The sequence below is a fragment of the Cenococcum geophilum genome, assembly GCF_001692895.1.
Source record: "Cenococcum geophilum 1.58 unplaced genomic scaffold K441scaffold_5, whole genome shotgun sequence".
NCBI classification, from domain to species: Eukaryota; Fungi; Ascomycota; class Dothideomycetes; order Gloniales; family Gloniaceae; genus Cenococcum; species Cenococcum geophilum.
This window is the reverse complement of record NW_027137563.1, coordinates 820,126-835,135: the sequence shown is the minus strand read 5'-3', so window position 1 is coordinate 835,135 and position 15,010 is coordinate 820,126. Positions and strand designations below refer to the sequence as shown.

Below are 15,010 nucleotides of genomic sequence, written 5' to 3'. Positions count from 1 at the left end.
TGTTTTTTAAACTTATTAATTAGATTGTGGTACTCTTTAGATATAAGAGGTTAAGGGTTAATATACTACTTTGGTTTTAGTGCTTTCTTAATATCTTCTATTATTATAGTAAAGATTTTATAAGTTTTATTTTCTTGCTAATAAAATAAAAGGTATAGCTTATATCGCGCGAATTTTAAGAGGTTTTAGCGTAATATCTTCGCGTTCTTTACCGCGATTAGCAGTTATAGCTTTATTATATTAGTTTAGGGTTTATAGTAAGGGTAATTTATATCTTATTAAATTTAAATAGTTATATATATGTTTGTAGGGTAAGTAATATTTTAAGTAATAACTTCAGCAGTAGGTTATATAAACTTTAGTATTTCTTTAACCTAACTAATTAAAGGGTTGTGTCGCTTTAGCTATTTATATTTAAGTATTATCTTATATTGCTTCAAGGGGGATATAAATAGGGGGATATATTTAAGGTATTTACCTATCTATAACTTTATAAGAGTGTAGTGCGTTAGTTTACTATATATTAAGGGTTTACTATTAAAGCCTCGCAGGCCTTATAGCTAATTAAGTCGTTTTAAATTTAGGTATTAGGTTTTTGTATAGTTTGTATTAATAAAGCCTATACTAGCAGCTCTGCTATCTATTAGAATTTATACTTCTTTCTATTTTCTAAGTATTTAAACTTTACTAAGTATATTAAGGGAGTTACGTTATATATTAGCGTAGAAAGAGCCTAGATATTTATACTCTTCTACTTCTTATTCTAAGGCGCGACTTAGCTTTAAGATAATTTGTTTTCTAAGTTAACTAAAGGAGAGATACTTTATAGTGACTAAATATAATTTATAAAATAAGTACAATTTAAAGACTAAAAGGAACTACGGCGGACCTTTTTAAAAGGGTAAGTTCGGCAATTCCTTTAAATATATCCCTTTTCACCACATCTAAAGCCTTCTCTATTTACGGCTTATATTCTTTATTTATTAGCTCCTAAGGGTATATAGGATTAAGTGGCGTTAAGGTCCATAGGGTCGTATATAGGACTTTTAGGTCTTAGAGACGGATCGCGCTTTAGGGTATATACTAGTTTTATAAAGTTTTAAATATAATAAGGTATAATTAGCTTTAGGGAATAAGTTTATTTATTATATTAAAGGTCCTTATTAATTTATTAATATATTATAGTAAATTTGGGTAAATCCTTTGGTAGTTCTCTACCTACTAACTATACTTTAATTTTATCTAAAATAGCTGAACGAAGAGTAGTAACTTTAGCGGCTTTATTTTAATTTAGTTTACTAATAAGGCCTAAAAATTCTAAAAAGAAGCTAGTAAAGTCTCGGTTCCGTTATTATAGGTTCTTAAGTTTAGTAACAGCTGTGTATTTATAGCTAGTGTTATTATATATTCGTTTTAATAGAGAGATAAAGATTTTAAAATTAATAAAGGTGCTATTATAGAAGAATGGGTCTATAGTTCGTGCAGCGTCTTTACTTAAATAAGATATTCTATAGCTAATCTTACTAGCTTTAGTAGGGTATTAGTTATAGTTTATTAAAAGTTTAAGACGGAGCTTAGTTATAAAGGGATATAAGTTATTTTTATTTTTATTAAATATTAGAGGGTTAGGGAGCTTTTTAGGTTTTATAATAGGTACTAGGTTTATTATAGGTATAAATTAAGCTATTATTACTAGTTTGGGGTTTATATTTAATAGGTTAGGTTTATATATAGTTATTTTAATTTTATTTATAGGTATTACTATTAGGGTCTTTAACGTAAGTGCTTTAAGGTTACGGAGTTCTTTATAAATTGCTCCTATTAATTGCTAGTGCTAAGCTTATAATATCGCTTACTATTAGGCTAAGGCATCTATAAAGGACTGTTGTATTATAGTTAACTGTTTCTTAACTAGGGCTATAATGCTTATAGTTAACGCAAGGGGTTTAAGTTTGTTTTACTATTTTAATAGTAGTTATTTTAATATAATGTAATATAAGGGCGCGAAGAGACTTTAGGGAAGATTTAAAGGAATAATATAAATTTTATCTAAATTTAAGGGTATATAGCTCTTGTTAAGAATAAGACGTTATATAAAGAAGAGAAAGGAATAACGCGAGAATCTTATAATTAAATAGTTAGGGGTCTTGGTAGTTAATGCGTGCGTATATACGCACGCATACGCGCAGTCTTTAATAGACTTTAGTAGAATCTGGCAGAACTTAGCAGAAGTTAATTAAGCTAGCGGAATTCGGCAGAATTTAATTAAGTGTTAATTTTACTAAAACGTTCGTGTTGGTAGAATTTAATTGAGTTGGTAGAACTTGGTAGAATTTATCTATTAAGTGTTTTACTGAGATATTCCTACTGTAACTAGGCTAGTCCCGTTATAACTAAAGAATTAACCTCCCCTACTAATTTAAGTTAATAACGATAATAAATAAAAGGTAGAAGGTATACTAGTTAGTAAGGTAATATAGGGAATACTAAAATACCGTATCTAATAGAAGGGCTATAATTTAAACTTAATCTAGTACCCTATATAGAACTTTATAGGCTATTTCTAAAAGCTTAAAGAGTTTTATAAATATTACCCTTACTTATTTAGACTTTTAAAGTACTTAAATAAGTAGATGGAATGATAGTATAATAAAGATAATAAGCTATTAAAAGAGTATAGGGACAAAATGCTTTAAAGCTCTAGTTTTACTAAATTCTACTAAGTGTTACGGCGCTGATACGCGTCACCTAGTTAGGGGTTCGCTTACGCCTTGGCGCGTGTATATAGACGTGTCAGTTTTACGACCTTCTTCTTCTCCTTAGTTTGATATTCTCGTATAGGACCAATACAATCGTACAGGCCTACACGCCTTCGTTGCTGTTTAGCGCCTCGATGACCGAGTTCGTTACACTAAGTTCTGCTGTTTTCTACTAGTACTATATATACTTTAGTATCTAGAAACTTTAGCCGCTAGTTAAGGCTATTTAATTAGTTAGATCTCTATTAAGATCTCTAGCGGCTACCCTTTTTAGTATAATATTTCTATATTATAGAGTAAGTATAAGCGATAATAATATATAGCGAAGTAGATATTATTAAGCTATATATATAAACTATATTATAAAGTTAAGACGTTATATAAGAAAAGAAGGTTTTTAAAAAAAGATAGGGAGAAAAGGTATATATTATTAACTTAGTTGCTTAGTTAATACGTATATAGGATAAAGTAGGATTTAGGTAGCGGTCCTAGTAGAACTTAATAGGGTTTAATAGACTTGGTAGAATATAGCAGAATATAGCAGATTGCTATAGATTGCCATAGATTGCGGTTTTGTAATCGGCTCTAATTACTAAGTTAGTGGAAACAGGTAGGTATATTATGGATATTATAGGGGTGTCCTATAATATCTTATAGGATCTATAACTGCCCTATATACTTAGCCTAAACGCTTATATCTTCTTTTCTCCCTTAACCTATATAGACCCTACCATTATAAGGGATATACGCCTTTCTTAACGGCGCATAGGATATCTATTTTTTAATACTAGGTTTTATATTACTAATATACTGTTTAAATAATTACAATAATAGTGCTTAGATAGGAGTATACTAACCTTCCCTACTATATTTAAATTAAATCTTTAGGCCAAAATATATATACTGTAATGAGGGCATTCTTTACTGTTCTCTTTCATCTAATGATTCCAGTGTGTCATTCTAGCCTCTAGGGCTTCCTTAGAATTGAAGGAATCATCCATTCTCTTGTCCCTGAAATATGCCCGAGCCTTATCCTTTAGGAATCGATGAAATGACGTCGGTACTTCTGGCCGGCGATTCTTGCCGCCAAGGTTATGCTTTTCAGAATCAAAATCAATGTGCCCGCCGAAGATATTTCGCGGCGAAAACCCGCCCGATGTAAGCTTAGAGGGTTGGTGAAACTTGGCGGCATATTGACCAAAGATGATTAGGATCATAGTAGCTGGAAAGAATCCGAATCTAGAGCTCTAGAGGAAGATATGGACAGAAAGAGCGATTCGAAGCGGTTGCCGTGGCCATTATTCTAAGCGTACATATTCTGTTAGTCTAACAATGCTTTTTAAGGTTATAGAAAGGAACGAGAGTATGGTTAGTTGGAGTCAAGGTAACGTTTGGTGGTTGTCGGCTGGCAAGACAGGCATGACTCGTGAGCAGGTGTCAGTCTGACTCAAGATAGAAGTATTCATCCTAGCACTGCTAATAATTCGCGCAAAACCCTATCCGAGACGAAAGCATAAAAAGAGCATGATATGTGTGAGATTAGAAGCTGGTGCACCATAAATCCTAATGCAAGGTATACCTTAGGGTCAGTGAGGTATTCTATATTCAATATCAATATGAGGGCGTATTGATATTGATATTGAACCGCCAACTTATATTGAACATTTTATTGAATATTGAATATTGAGTCAAGCCTCCATACAAAATTGAAACACGTGATAAAGAAGGATCCGTGCACAGGCATTTAGACACAATGCTCCCCCCTCCCCCTACCTCTTTTCCCTCCCTTATATGCCTTTTACCTATTTTCTACCTATTATCTATACTGCGACCTATAGTATACCCTAATTTTATGTATATGACCAGGTAAAACGGTAAAATACTACCATATATATATAAAATATTCAATATTCAATAATCGTTAATCAATATTGGATATGGGTAACCTCACTGCTTGGGGTTTACCTCAAGTGTAAGACAAATTACTTCTCCCTTAGATTGATTGGATTGGAGTTGCATTATCCTCGAAAATCTAACATATATAATATGGCAAGAATGTCGACTCTTAGAAAGCGCGGGTCACTCGGAGTTTTGCGATGTAGATATATTTCTTGATAACTGCGAGGCTTTTATCTAAGCTAATGTTCAGACTTTTGGGGTATCCTACAAGCCGAATACGTCTGATGCCAATCAGATTTCTCTCTTAGCCATATCTTCCGGTAGAGTCGCCACTTTCTGGTTGAACAGATTTTCGGCCCCTTGCCATACTGGCGTCACTTCCCTGTCCTTCAGCGCCATCAGGCTCGGCAACAAAGCAGCACTGAACGCTTCAGATGACTCCCTTGGCAGAGCAGATGGTAGATGGTCAATGGAGATCACTGAAAGTTGTGGACCATTATCTATTGGCACTCCCACTGTGGGCTTGTCAAACGTTGTCTGGAGAGAAGAGTCAGGTTATATGATAAGGACTATAGATCTATAGAATGACTTACGTTGACAGAGTATATCGGGATGGGGTTATGAGGACTACCCCACGTCAGTCTGGGAAATGAAAGACAACCACAAGTTCTTACTTTGTAGTATCACAGCTCACGTCGCAGACAACAGTTAACTTGCGATCCGATGAGGCTAAACTTTCCGCATTGACGAAAGGCGGAATTGGTTGGGAAAGATAAATCTACGGGATTACAAAGTTAGTATCGACGTTCTAGGCCGGTTTGTAAAAATAATGTCTTACACAGTTGACAAAAATGTCTGATTCCTAAAATAGAATTAGCACATGATTTCTGCAGTTCTCGAAACGTCGACTTACAATGATTTCAGGGTATGGTCCTGGTCTCTCCGACTAAAAGGACGTTAGCATTTTTCCATGAAAATAAAAGTGAACACTGGTAACTTGCAGTTTCTGCAAGGTCCCACTGCTTGATTTCTCCACATCCTATCCTCTCCAGAAGATCCACTGCCCCCGACCCACACCTTCCGAGAGCTCCCAAAACCAGACTAGTAGGCTTACGGCCTGCAATCTTCTCTCCTGCAGCGACATCTTCGCGTAGTTGCTCAATGAGTTGGTCCTCGTTCTCGTAATAACCCTTACCATTTGTAAACATGTCTAGGCCGGGCAATGACACACCACTTGGATGGGTAAGTTGCCATGCCCATGTCTGTTATTGTTAGTGCTTGTTATTGTGGCGTTCGATTAGAGTGTCACCTTGACTGCGAGAGCAGCGCCAGCGAATCCCGCATGATATCCAAAAGCCGCAACTCTCCTCCCGTTTGAGTCTTGAAGAAATTCTAAATCATAGAGGGTTCCGCCTCCTCGTGGGAAACGGGCCAGCGTGTGTTCCCAGCCTCCTTGATTTTTATAGCAGTGGGCAAAGTGCACAAAGGTATGCTCAAGCGGAGTATCAGCTTCTGGAAGCTCTTTGAGGCCTATGATGATGCGGTCTTTCGGTGCTGTCTCCCAAGAACCTTCTTCAACTAGCGTTGCACCAACAGCCTCGAACTCTTCATCCTTAAAAATACGGGCGAAGTGCGGGTCCGTAGAACTCCTTTCGACTAGCACAGGATACCCTGCATCAAGCAACTTCTTCGTGGTCGTGGGAGTAAGGCATGATCGATGTTCCAGGGGCTTAGCCTCCGCGCGGGCGTGAAGAGTGGGAAAGCCTGATGGCATGACGAATATGTTGAGTGCGGTTGAAGGTGATTTTATCGCGGTGCGGGGAAATACTGGAGTGATAGGGTAGGACAAAGGTACTGATAATCGAAGTCACGATCGTGAGAGACAGGAAACAAGAAGCAACATGGAATTGAAATGTAATTGATTGAGTTATTTAGCTTTGCGGGCGCGCAATTAGAAATTATGACTCCATCACCACATTTTTCTGCCACTGGGGCTGCACACCGCTTCCATTCGAATTTCGGAGCCGGGGAGAGCTTTGATCAGCGTTCATGTGTGCTTCTCACTTATCTCAGGTGCCTCAGCCGCTTCGTAGATGATTGGCAGGCCCGCCCCTTTGCATAACTTCTTACTAATTCTCAGCTCCACGCGACCCAACAAAATCCTCTACGCAGCGTCTGAGAGATTATGGGCGCGTGCTTGCTATCCCTTGACCCGTCTGCGTCCAACGCCAAGGCCGCACAGACAGGAACGCGTAAGAATCAGGTTGAACAAGAGCTTCTTATTGGCTAGGTCCTTATCGATAACGTTGGACGCACGCCGACGGGTCAAGGGATAAGCCGGGCCACTTTTTCAACGTATGTTATTTTTAACCAGCCATAATAGGGCCAATTTAGCAGCTATAGCTACAGTTGTTAATGCATTTAAATTACAACCTCTTCTTCTTATATATCCTAAGTAATTTAATTAGCTAGCCTACGTATTAGGGGTCGATATATGGCCTTAAAGTTTAAAAATGCATTTTTTGAAACCAGGCTAACCTAACCAGATGTATCGGAACCTTAATCGCATTTTACCACCATAACTTATTTTTCCCTAAGATTTGGTAAGCTACTTCTTATTAGTTATAGCTAAGAAGTAGCTTACCCAATCTTAGGGGAAAATAAGTTATAGTGGGGAAGTTCTACCTTAAAAGCATGAGGAAACTATAAGGTGCAAGGGTGCATTTTCTCAGACCCTCGGAGAGGAATTGCCTCGCACGTGCTCTGATTGGCTAGATCGCTTGCGCACAGCACCTCCTTGGCAGAATTTTATGACGGAATTGCATAATATGAACCTGAGATAATCTCACGGCACGTGGAGAAACAACATGACCACACAAGTCCAGGACGGGCCAATGTCTCAAGCAACCCATTCCACACCTTTAGTTATCCTTTACTTATTCCCATCTTTCTTGTAGACTTCTGCCCCTGTTTAGTTATGAATTTCGTTTGTGGGGGTCATCCAACACACGAGGAGCAAAAGCAATAACGACTCGTTGAGCTTAAGCTAGTCTGCCAAAGCTTGTCTTTGAGCCACAATGCCTCCAAAGCCTCCTCAACCAACGGGAACAGTCTCATCGTCAGAAGCTCCCCATGTACATCGCAAGTCGTCGACAGCAAGCAACAAACTCAATCCTCTTCATGTTCCGGCGAATCCTAGCCAGCTGAGGGAATCCTATGTCCCTTCCGAAGGCTCTCCATCTCCTAAAGAAACAATGTCCCGGCGACTTGGGCATAATGAAGCCGAAGCGTCAAGCAACTCTCAGGGCCAACTCCGAGAGCCTGAGTTTGAGAGCGATGGAATCCGCCCAGCGCCAGACCGTGCTTCCGTCCATTCCAACGACGGCAAAGTTCCTGCAGAAAATATAGGCGCCACAATAGATGTGGACTCGGAGTCAAAGACGCGGCTTTTGAGCCATAAGGATTGGGATCAAGCGTCAGGATGCGGGTCGGAGCATTGCAACCATGGAACATTTTCTCCTAGACCTGCTACACACAGGAGCTATGGCAGTATTGGCTCTGACGTGTCTCGAGATGGGTTTGGAGGTCGATATCCCAGAGGGCTTGGTGGCGGACCTGGTGGTAGTGCCGACCCTACGCATGCACTTCTTGGGGATGCCATTGCAGATGGACTGCTCGGAGGTGGGACAGGGAACAAAATGAGCACGACGCGGTTTCTTGCGAATCAGCACGGCATCAAGCACCAAAAAGTAATGTGTGTATCTCCTTCGCATATCCTTCGTATGTGTCAACCATGCATCACAAGCGTAGTCGTTTGCGATGGGTAAACTCACTGCTAATACTTTGCCACTTTCCAGGTATTTGGCATATTATATTCCAATCTTCAATTGGATGCCACAGTATAAACTGTCTTATTTGCGTGGAGATCTTATCGCAGCCTTGACAGTGGCTTCATTCTACATTCCCATGTCGCTCTCTCTCGCCTCAAACCTTGGCCATATACCTCCGATCAACGGTCTCTATAGTTTCGTGTTCAACCCGATAATATACGCGATCCTCGGTACCTGCCCTCAAATGGTTGTTGGGCCCGAAGCTGCGGGATCTCTTCTTACCGGAGAGGCGGTTCGAGAGAATATTAGGAAGGGCACGACAGGGGATGACAATGACTCTAGGAATGCGGAAATCGCTGGAATAATCACTTGCATGGCTGGTGGCTTCATATTCAGCGCTGGCTTGTTTAGGCTTGGTTTCTTAGACAGCGTCTTGAGTCGGCCGTTCTTGAGAGGATTCATCAGCGCTATCGGAGTTGTTATCTTTGTGGATCAACTAATTCCTGAGATGGGTCTCAGTAGGTTGGCATCTGAGGTTGGTGAAGTTACTCATGGGAGCTGTCTGGACAAAATCATGTTTTTGTGCAACAATATCAGGGCCACTCATGGTCTGACCTGCGCCGTTTCATTTGGATCGTTTGCTATTATCATGGCGTCTAGGTAAGCATTTCACCACTTGGCTGGCGACCAAACACTGATTTTGTAAAAATAGGAGTATTAAAAAAAAGTTACAGCCTAGGTATCCATCCGTGGCTTATGTGCCGGACCGCTTTGCCGTCGTTGTTTTATCCGCTATTCTTACTTGGAAATTTGGCTGGGATCAACAAGGGCTCAGTGTCCTCGGCGAGATCAAGGGAAGCGGCAAACCTTTCGCCGTGCATTTCCCGTTCGAGGTATCACACCTGAAGTACGCATCAGATGCTTTAAATACTGCTCTCATCATCGCGCTACTTGGATTCTTCGAGTCATCCGTGGCTGCAAAGAGCCTTGGACCCAAGGACAGCCAGAAAGACGGTATCCATAATATCACCCTTAGTGCTAATCGCGAACTTATTGCGCTGGGAGCCGCCAATCTTGCTGGCGGTCTGTTCATGGCACTACCAGCATTTGGTGGATATGGAAGGAGCAAAGTCAACGCGTCGACTGGCGGGACAACACCGATGAGCAGCATCTTTTTAAGTATCATCACCTTGGTCTGCATATTCTTCTTACTACCGTATTTCTACTACTTACCAGTAAGTCCGTCATGTTCATACACAATTTGCCCTGCAAGAAACTAGCTGACCTCTGTACAGAAAGGAGTTCTCAGTGCTATGATTTCAGTTGTGGCATACTCGCTGGTAGAGGAAGCCCCAAATGACCTCCGCTTCTTCTGGCGGATACGTGGCTGGTCCGAGCTAATCCTCATACTGGTAATCTTCGCTGCCACTGTATTCTGGGATATTAAGAGGGGCATTGCCGTCGGCATCGGGCTATCCATTCTTCGGCTCATCCGCCACAGTACTCGACCGCGAATCCAGATCCTGGGACGCGTACCGGGCACTACGGATAAGTTTTCCAACGCGGAATTGGATCCGGGACAATTAGAGTTTATCGAGGGGTGCTTAATTGTGAAGATTCCGGAACCACTTACATTCGCCAATACAGGCGATCTAAGGAATAGATTACGGAGACTCGAAGATCATGGGACGAACGCTGCACACCCCGCACTTCCTCGAGTAAGGAAAGGGCATAACAAGAATATCATATTTGACGTTCATGGTGTTACTAGCTTGGATGGAGCCGGTACACAGGTTTTATATGAAATTGTGCAATCTTACTGCTTAAGAGGCGTACGCGTGTTCTTCTGCAGAGTACCTAGCGAGCGTAGCCCAGTGTGGCGATTATTTGCAGCATCTGGGATCGTCGAAATGTGTGGTGGCCGTGGTCATTTTGTTAGCTCTGTTGGAGAAGCACTGAGAATGACGGAGCTAGAAAATCTGACTGAGTTCAGAGATGAGCGACCGTCAAGCTCGCACGAAGGATCTAGGCAGCCTCATCTAAGTGCTAGCTGAGATATAACTTGCTTGGTAAGCTTAGCTGTTTGAAGAAGCAAGCTGTTTGAAGAAGCATTTACTTAGCGTTACAAATAAGTCACCAGGGTATGGACATGAATGACCGTGTGCTTAAATAAGTTGAGCCTGAGTTCACACGAAGAAATTTTTGTGTCCTACGCCCTAGTGCTTTCCTTTGGATCTAACATTTTACTTAGGCCGCCATATTTTAGCTAAGGAGCTCAAGACAGCTGGCCCTAAACAGCCAGCTCTGAATTTTGCTCAAGCCCCAAGCCTCACTCCCAACGCAGATGTCCTTTTTGATCGCATCAACCACCTCTCCAGTCTCGGCAATAATCTCTAGCTCCCTCAACTCCCTACACTGCGACGTTCCAGAAGTCATTTGCCCAATCTCGAAGGTCTTGCGCACTAAATGTGAAGTCATGTTCCGGCGGTACAGCGTTTTGATTAATCGCGCGGAGAAAGATCAAGTGAAAGTGCAGAATTAGGGGCGCTCCGGCAACATTATTCGGATCAATAACAATTTGTTGTATTTGTCTCGGAACTTGTGCCGGTGGCTGGTTTGATCGAGTTGTGCGTCCAGTTGCAGGTCTAGTCTCCCACTTTTCAATCTGTATTGTTCTTGATCCTGCTTGTATTGAGAAAATCAGAACAATCTTTACCTGACCTCCAGAATTGCTCAGCCACCATCTTGCATCATTCTTAAGCTGGCTTAGTGATTCAGAGACTCCGGCCTCGAAAACGATTATTGGCCAATCTGCCGGATTTGGTCGGTGAGTAAGAGGCTTAAAAGCTGTGTCGGCTTCTTTGGATACGAAATGTCCATGATACGTTGTTCCACCAACATCGGCAAGTTGAGATCTTGAAATTCCCATTAAAAGTCTCTGCTCCTTCAATAGGTCGCCAAAACTACGGTGGGCGAACTCATGCCTCAATAGGGGCATGAGTTTAACTATTAACGTGTCTGAATCGATGCAATGAGTCTTCCGCCAGTGCTGCCCTATCTTATTGTCGATTTCGTCGCGGTTATCTGTCGTAACGGGCTTGAAAACAAGATATTGATCTGTTGTTCTACCGGCTTGCAAATCTTTAGTACGCGAATCGACAACTTTTCGCATATCAGTAATTCCCAAAAACAACTGAACTTTATCTTCTAATCCTTCCAAAAGCTTAGAAGATGATATAGGAATGGTCATATCCTCACTAGCCGTGCTGGCTGCGGCTGGGACTGAGGTAGACATGGTGGTTGAAGGACTGCCAAAATTGCTGAATCTCACCACTTAACGCTGGGAAGTAGCCGTTTTGATTGTTAGACTCACCTTAAGGAATTTGATGAAACGTTATTGAAGGATGATTATTTGAGGATTCTTCGGTGGGGTTTCTTGACTGTTCTGTGTCACTTGAGTGAAGGTGTTCTTGAGACAGCTTTTAGTTAAGCGAGCTCAGACCCTCCGCCCACGGGCTCGACGCTGTTACCGTTACTCAAGTAAGCACTTCAATACCGGTATGCTAGGAGGCGGTGGCTGATTTTGTTTGCCAGGTCGTTGCAAACCTAGGAGCCATGGCTGGCGGCATCACAATCGGCTACTGCTCTCAAATATTTGGTCGTCGCTTCACTATCATATTCATGTCTATCTTAGGTGGTCTGCTCCTCTATCCTTACTGTTTCGTTACTGACACCAAGATCATCGCCCCCGCATTCTTTGAACAGTTTTGCATCGAGGGCGCTTGGGGCGCCATCCCAATCCATCTCATGGAGCTCTCCCCAGGTAGCTTCCGCACCTTCGTTGTCGGAACTTCCTACCAGCTCGGCAACCTGGTCTCCTCGGCCTCCAGCACTATCGAGGCCACAATCGGTGAGCGTTTCCCGTTACCACCCAAGGGAACGACGGCGCGGTATGAATACGGCAAGGTCATCTGCATTTTCATGGGCTGTGTGTATCTGTATGTTATTGTTATGGCATTTGTGGGTCCTGAGTTCCGCAACCGCTTGTTTGACGTTGCGCACGATCACGATATGGAGGACGCGACTCATAAGGATCACGGTGCAATTGAGCACACTGTGCAAGAAGATATTACAAGGACTGATTTAGACCCGGAGAAGGGGCAACAGAGGAATGAGGATGTCGTTCATGCGTGAAAGTTTCCATAAATCTGTCAGAGTGCCGGTAAATCTGGAAGATGATAAGATTCGGTCTTTACGGATATCAATGAATTACTTCGGCATACTATGAAAGCTGTCCTTAGCCCAACCTTAAGTCAAGTCTTAAGAAGTGACGTTTTTGATCGTGCGAAGTAAAGAATACGAATACATTCGTGTTGAAAGAATAGAACTAAGCCCTTCCAGCCAAGCTCTTCGTATTAAAAGCCATTCATATCTTTCTCTTCGCCACTCCTAACATACCGTCGCATTTCCATATTTAAGATGTTGTGTGTGGAAATGGTGTGAAATCAAACTGTACTATGGTATCCGGCGAAAGTATTGTATATTGTCGGTGCGTTGCAGGGGTTCCTTGCAGAGCATTTTACACCAATAAGAAAGCCGGTTTGTATAGAAAACACGAACCTTCTTAATTGCCCTCCTTTTTCATTTGCCGCAAGAGTGAATTAAAAATAAGCCGCAAGCCACCCAACCCCCCTGCAACGCACCGACAATGTACGCCCTCCTGTCATCTCCGGTGGTTAGCGCAGCCACGTCTGCACGGCCTTACTTTCCCTTAAGCAGCCAAAATACCCCTACAAAACGGTCGTGCAGACGTGGCTGCGCTAACCACCGGAGTTGACAGGAGGGGCGTGCCCGATTTCCCTTTACGCTATTCCTAATATAGCTTAGTGGATGCCGGTCGGACACCAGACTCCCCGACTCTGCCTTCATATTCCACCGTATCCCATGAAAGTTACTCCATCTGTCACCAAATCTTTCTCAATTCCACAACGAAAGAATTCGGCCGTATCGGATTGCATAGGGGCTGGCGCGGGTCGGTGGAGGGGGCTGAGGGAGGGAAAGATATATAAAGAGGTGTTTGAGTCGCTGTGCAACAACAATTCATATAGTCGACGATTCAAGACCCACTGGAACTGACCATCTCTCGATTTCAACATACTACCCTCGGAAAAATATTCGACTAGATAAAGTCTTGCTATAATCCAAATTTCTAGGCCGTCAACTCTGAGCCTCCCTAGATTCTAAATCTCCATTCCGAGTCCAACATCAAAAGCACAATGACAACCAACAAACCCACCCTAGCCTTCTTCGGCGCGACAGGTGGTTGTGCAGGCGCAGCACTCGCAGCAGCTTTAAGAGATGGCTATACGGCAACAGCTTGTACGCGCTCTAATCTCTTCTGCTGTGAAACACAGTCCCACTAATATCCATGCAGTGGCCCGCAACCCAGATAAGCTCGGTAAACTCCTCACGGCCTCTCATTCGATTCCATTATCGACTATCTCCGCTCAGCTCACCGTCCACCCGGGCAATGTCAAGACCACAGCTGACGTTAAACGCGCGCTCATTTCTTCCACCTCCCCTTCATCCCTAGTCTCCACAATCATCTTCGGCGTCGGTAGCACCCCGAAAATGCAGGCATCGCTCCTCAAGCCTGTCACACTCGATGATCCGCATATCAGCGAGTCCGGCATAGCGACTGTGCTCGCCGCGCTCTCTGAACTAGCCACCGAAGGCATCACGAGCACTGCAGAGGGCACTAAGCCTACCATCGTGGCGATCAGCACGACGGGAACGGGCGGTGGGGAGAGAGATGTTCCGCTGCTGCTGTATGCGCTGTACCACTGGTTTTTGCAGGTGCCGCATGCGGACAAGCGCAAGATGGAGCAACTACTCTTCAAAGCTGCTTCGGACGCCAGCATCCGTGACTTTTTCATCGTCCGACCTACGCTTCTTACGGATGGTGCCGCACGGGGGACGGAGAAGGTGCGGGCCGGGTGGGAATGGGGTGTTAAAGGGGTACAGGGAAGAGAGAAAGAGGCTGGTCCCCAATTAGGATATACGGTTGGGAGAACGGATGTCGGCAATTGGATTTTTGAACAATTGGTCAAAAATGGCGAGAAATGGGAAGGAAAGGTGATCAGTCTGACGTATTGAGAGAGATAGGGTTTTGCGGGAGCTTTAGGCATATTTACTTTTTTTTCTGGATCAGGTATTGTGACTAGACATAGAGCCCCAGAGGCCTGGATGATCGAGTTTCTTTTACATTTGTATTTGTCCATGCATTTCTTTGGTTGTTCCAAATATCTTCAAAATAGACAGACTTTTTGTGAAGCTGGACAGGGCTAGTTTGGGTGCTTGCTTATTTCATAACAAATTAACATAGACCATCAGTCAAGGACAAGTGGTCAGTCAGGCATATAGAGGTTAAACGGCATCCCCTGGCATCCGGGCGGAGTTTATCTTCCGTAGTAGAATTTTAGCCGAACTCAGTTAGATCAGAGGGTCTGAGCTTGCTTAGAC

At 42.7% G+C, this 15,010-nt stretch overlaps 5 protein-coding genes across 5 annotated transcripts; 3 read left to right on the top strand and 2 right to left on the bottom strand.

Annotated features, from left to right (window-relative positions):
* Nucleotides 1-4,747: 4,747 nt before the first annotated feature.
* Nucleotides 4,748-6,722, bottom strand: K441DRAFT_653295 (Formate/glycerate dehydrogenase catalytic domain-like protein). Its single transcript, XM_067647518.1, has 7 exons — nucleotides 5,968-6,722; nucleotides 5,660-5,920; nucleotides 5,572-5,604; nucleotides 5,497-5,520; nucleotides 5,333-5,436; nucleotides 5,252-5,285; nucleotides 4,748-5,195 (listed from the first exon to the last, which is right to left on the bottom strand). The coding sequence occupies exons 1-7, from the start codon at nucleotides 6,430-6,432 to the stop codon at nucleotides 4,950-4,952; spliced, it is 1,167 nt and encodes a 388-aa protein (XP_067508424.1). The 5' UTR covers nucleotides 6,433-6,722; the 3' UTR covers nucleotides 4,748-4,949.
* A 1,013-nt stretch (nucleotides 6,723-7,735) lies between these two features.
* Nucleotides 7,736-10,542, top strand: K441DRAFT_673917 (uncharacterized protein; the record flags this gene model as incomplete). The annotated part of the gene is made up of 4 exons (XM_067650688.1): nucleotides 7,736-8,412; nucleotides 8,516-9,148; nucleotides 9,228-9,723; nucleotides 9,784-10,542. 4 exons carry the CDS (start codon nucleotides 7,736-7,738, stop codon nucleotides 10,540-10,542), a joined length of 2,565 nt encoding a protein of 854 aa, XP_067508423.1.
* A 178-nt stretch (nucleotides 10,543-10,720) lies between these two features.
* K441DRAFT_253040 (uncharacterized protein) lies at nucleotides 10,721-11,976 on the bottom strand. The gene is made up of 2 exons (XM_067640784.1): nucleotides 11,862-11,976; nucleotides 10,721-11,814 (listed from the first exon to the last, which is right to left on the bottom strand). Exon 2 carries the CDS (start codon nucleotides 11,781-11,783, stop codon nucleotides 10,899-10,901), a length of 885 nt encoding a protein of 294 aa, XP_067508422.1. The 5' UTR covers nucleotides 11,784-11,814; nucleotides 11,862-11,976; the 3' UTR covers nucleotides 10,721-10,898.
* A 117-nt stretch (nucleotides 11,977-12,093) lies between these two features.
* On the top strand, nucleotides 12,094-12,792 carry K441DRAFT_653292 (major facilitator superfamily transporter). Its single transcript, XM_067647517.1, has one exon. The coding sequence runs from the start codon at nucleotides 12,104-12,106 to the stop codon at nucleotides 12,680-12,682; it is 579 nt and encodes a 192-aa protein (XP_067508421.1). The 5' UTR covers nucleotides 12,094-12,103; the 3' UTR covers nucleotides 12,683-12,792.
* Nucleotides 12,793-13,542: 750 nt separating this feature from the next.
* On the top strand, nucleotides 13,543-14,991 carry K441DRAFT_603048 (uncharacterized protein). Its single transcript, XM_067645291.1, has 2 exons — nucleotides 13,543-13,867; nucleotides 13,923-14,991. Exons 1-2 carry the CDS (start codon nucleotides 13,765-13,767, stop codon nucleotides 14,642-14,644), a joined length of 825 nt encoding a protein of 274 aa, XP_067508420.1. The 5' UTR covers nucleotides 13,543-13,764; the 3' UTR covers nucleotides 14,645-14,991.
* Nucleotides 14,992-15,010: the final 19 nt, after the last annotated feature.

Coding starts and splice junctions, on each gene's coding strand:
- K441DRAFT_653295 (XM_067647518.1), bottom strand. CDS start 6,432: ATGCCATCAGGCTTTCCCACTCTTCACGCCCGCGCGGAGGCTAAGCCC. Junction 5,521..5,571: donor GACCATACCCTGAAATCATT/GTAAGTCGACGT, acceptor ATTCTATTTTAG/GAATCAGACATTTTTGTCAA. Junction 5,196..5,251: donor TCCCGATATACTCTGTCAAC/GTAAGTCATTCT, acceptor TCTTCTCTCCAG/ACAACGTTTGACAAGCCCAC.
- K441DRAFT_253040 (XM_067640784.1), bottom strand. CDS start 11,783: ATGTCTACCTCAGTCCCAGCCGCAGCCAGCACGGCTAGTGAGGATATG.
- K441DRAFT_653292 (XM_067647517.1), top strand. CDS start 12,104: ATGGCTGGCGGCATCACAATCGGCTACTGCTCTCAAATATTTGGTCGT.
- K441DRAFT_603048 (XM_067645291.1), top strand. CDS start 13,765: ATGACAACCAACAAACCCACCCTAGCCTTCTTCGGCGCGACAGGTGGT. Junction 13,868..13,922: donor TGGCTATACGGCAACAGCTT/GTACGCGCTCTA, acceptor ATATCCATGCAG/TGGCCCGCAACCCAGATAAG.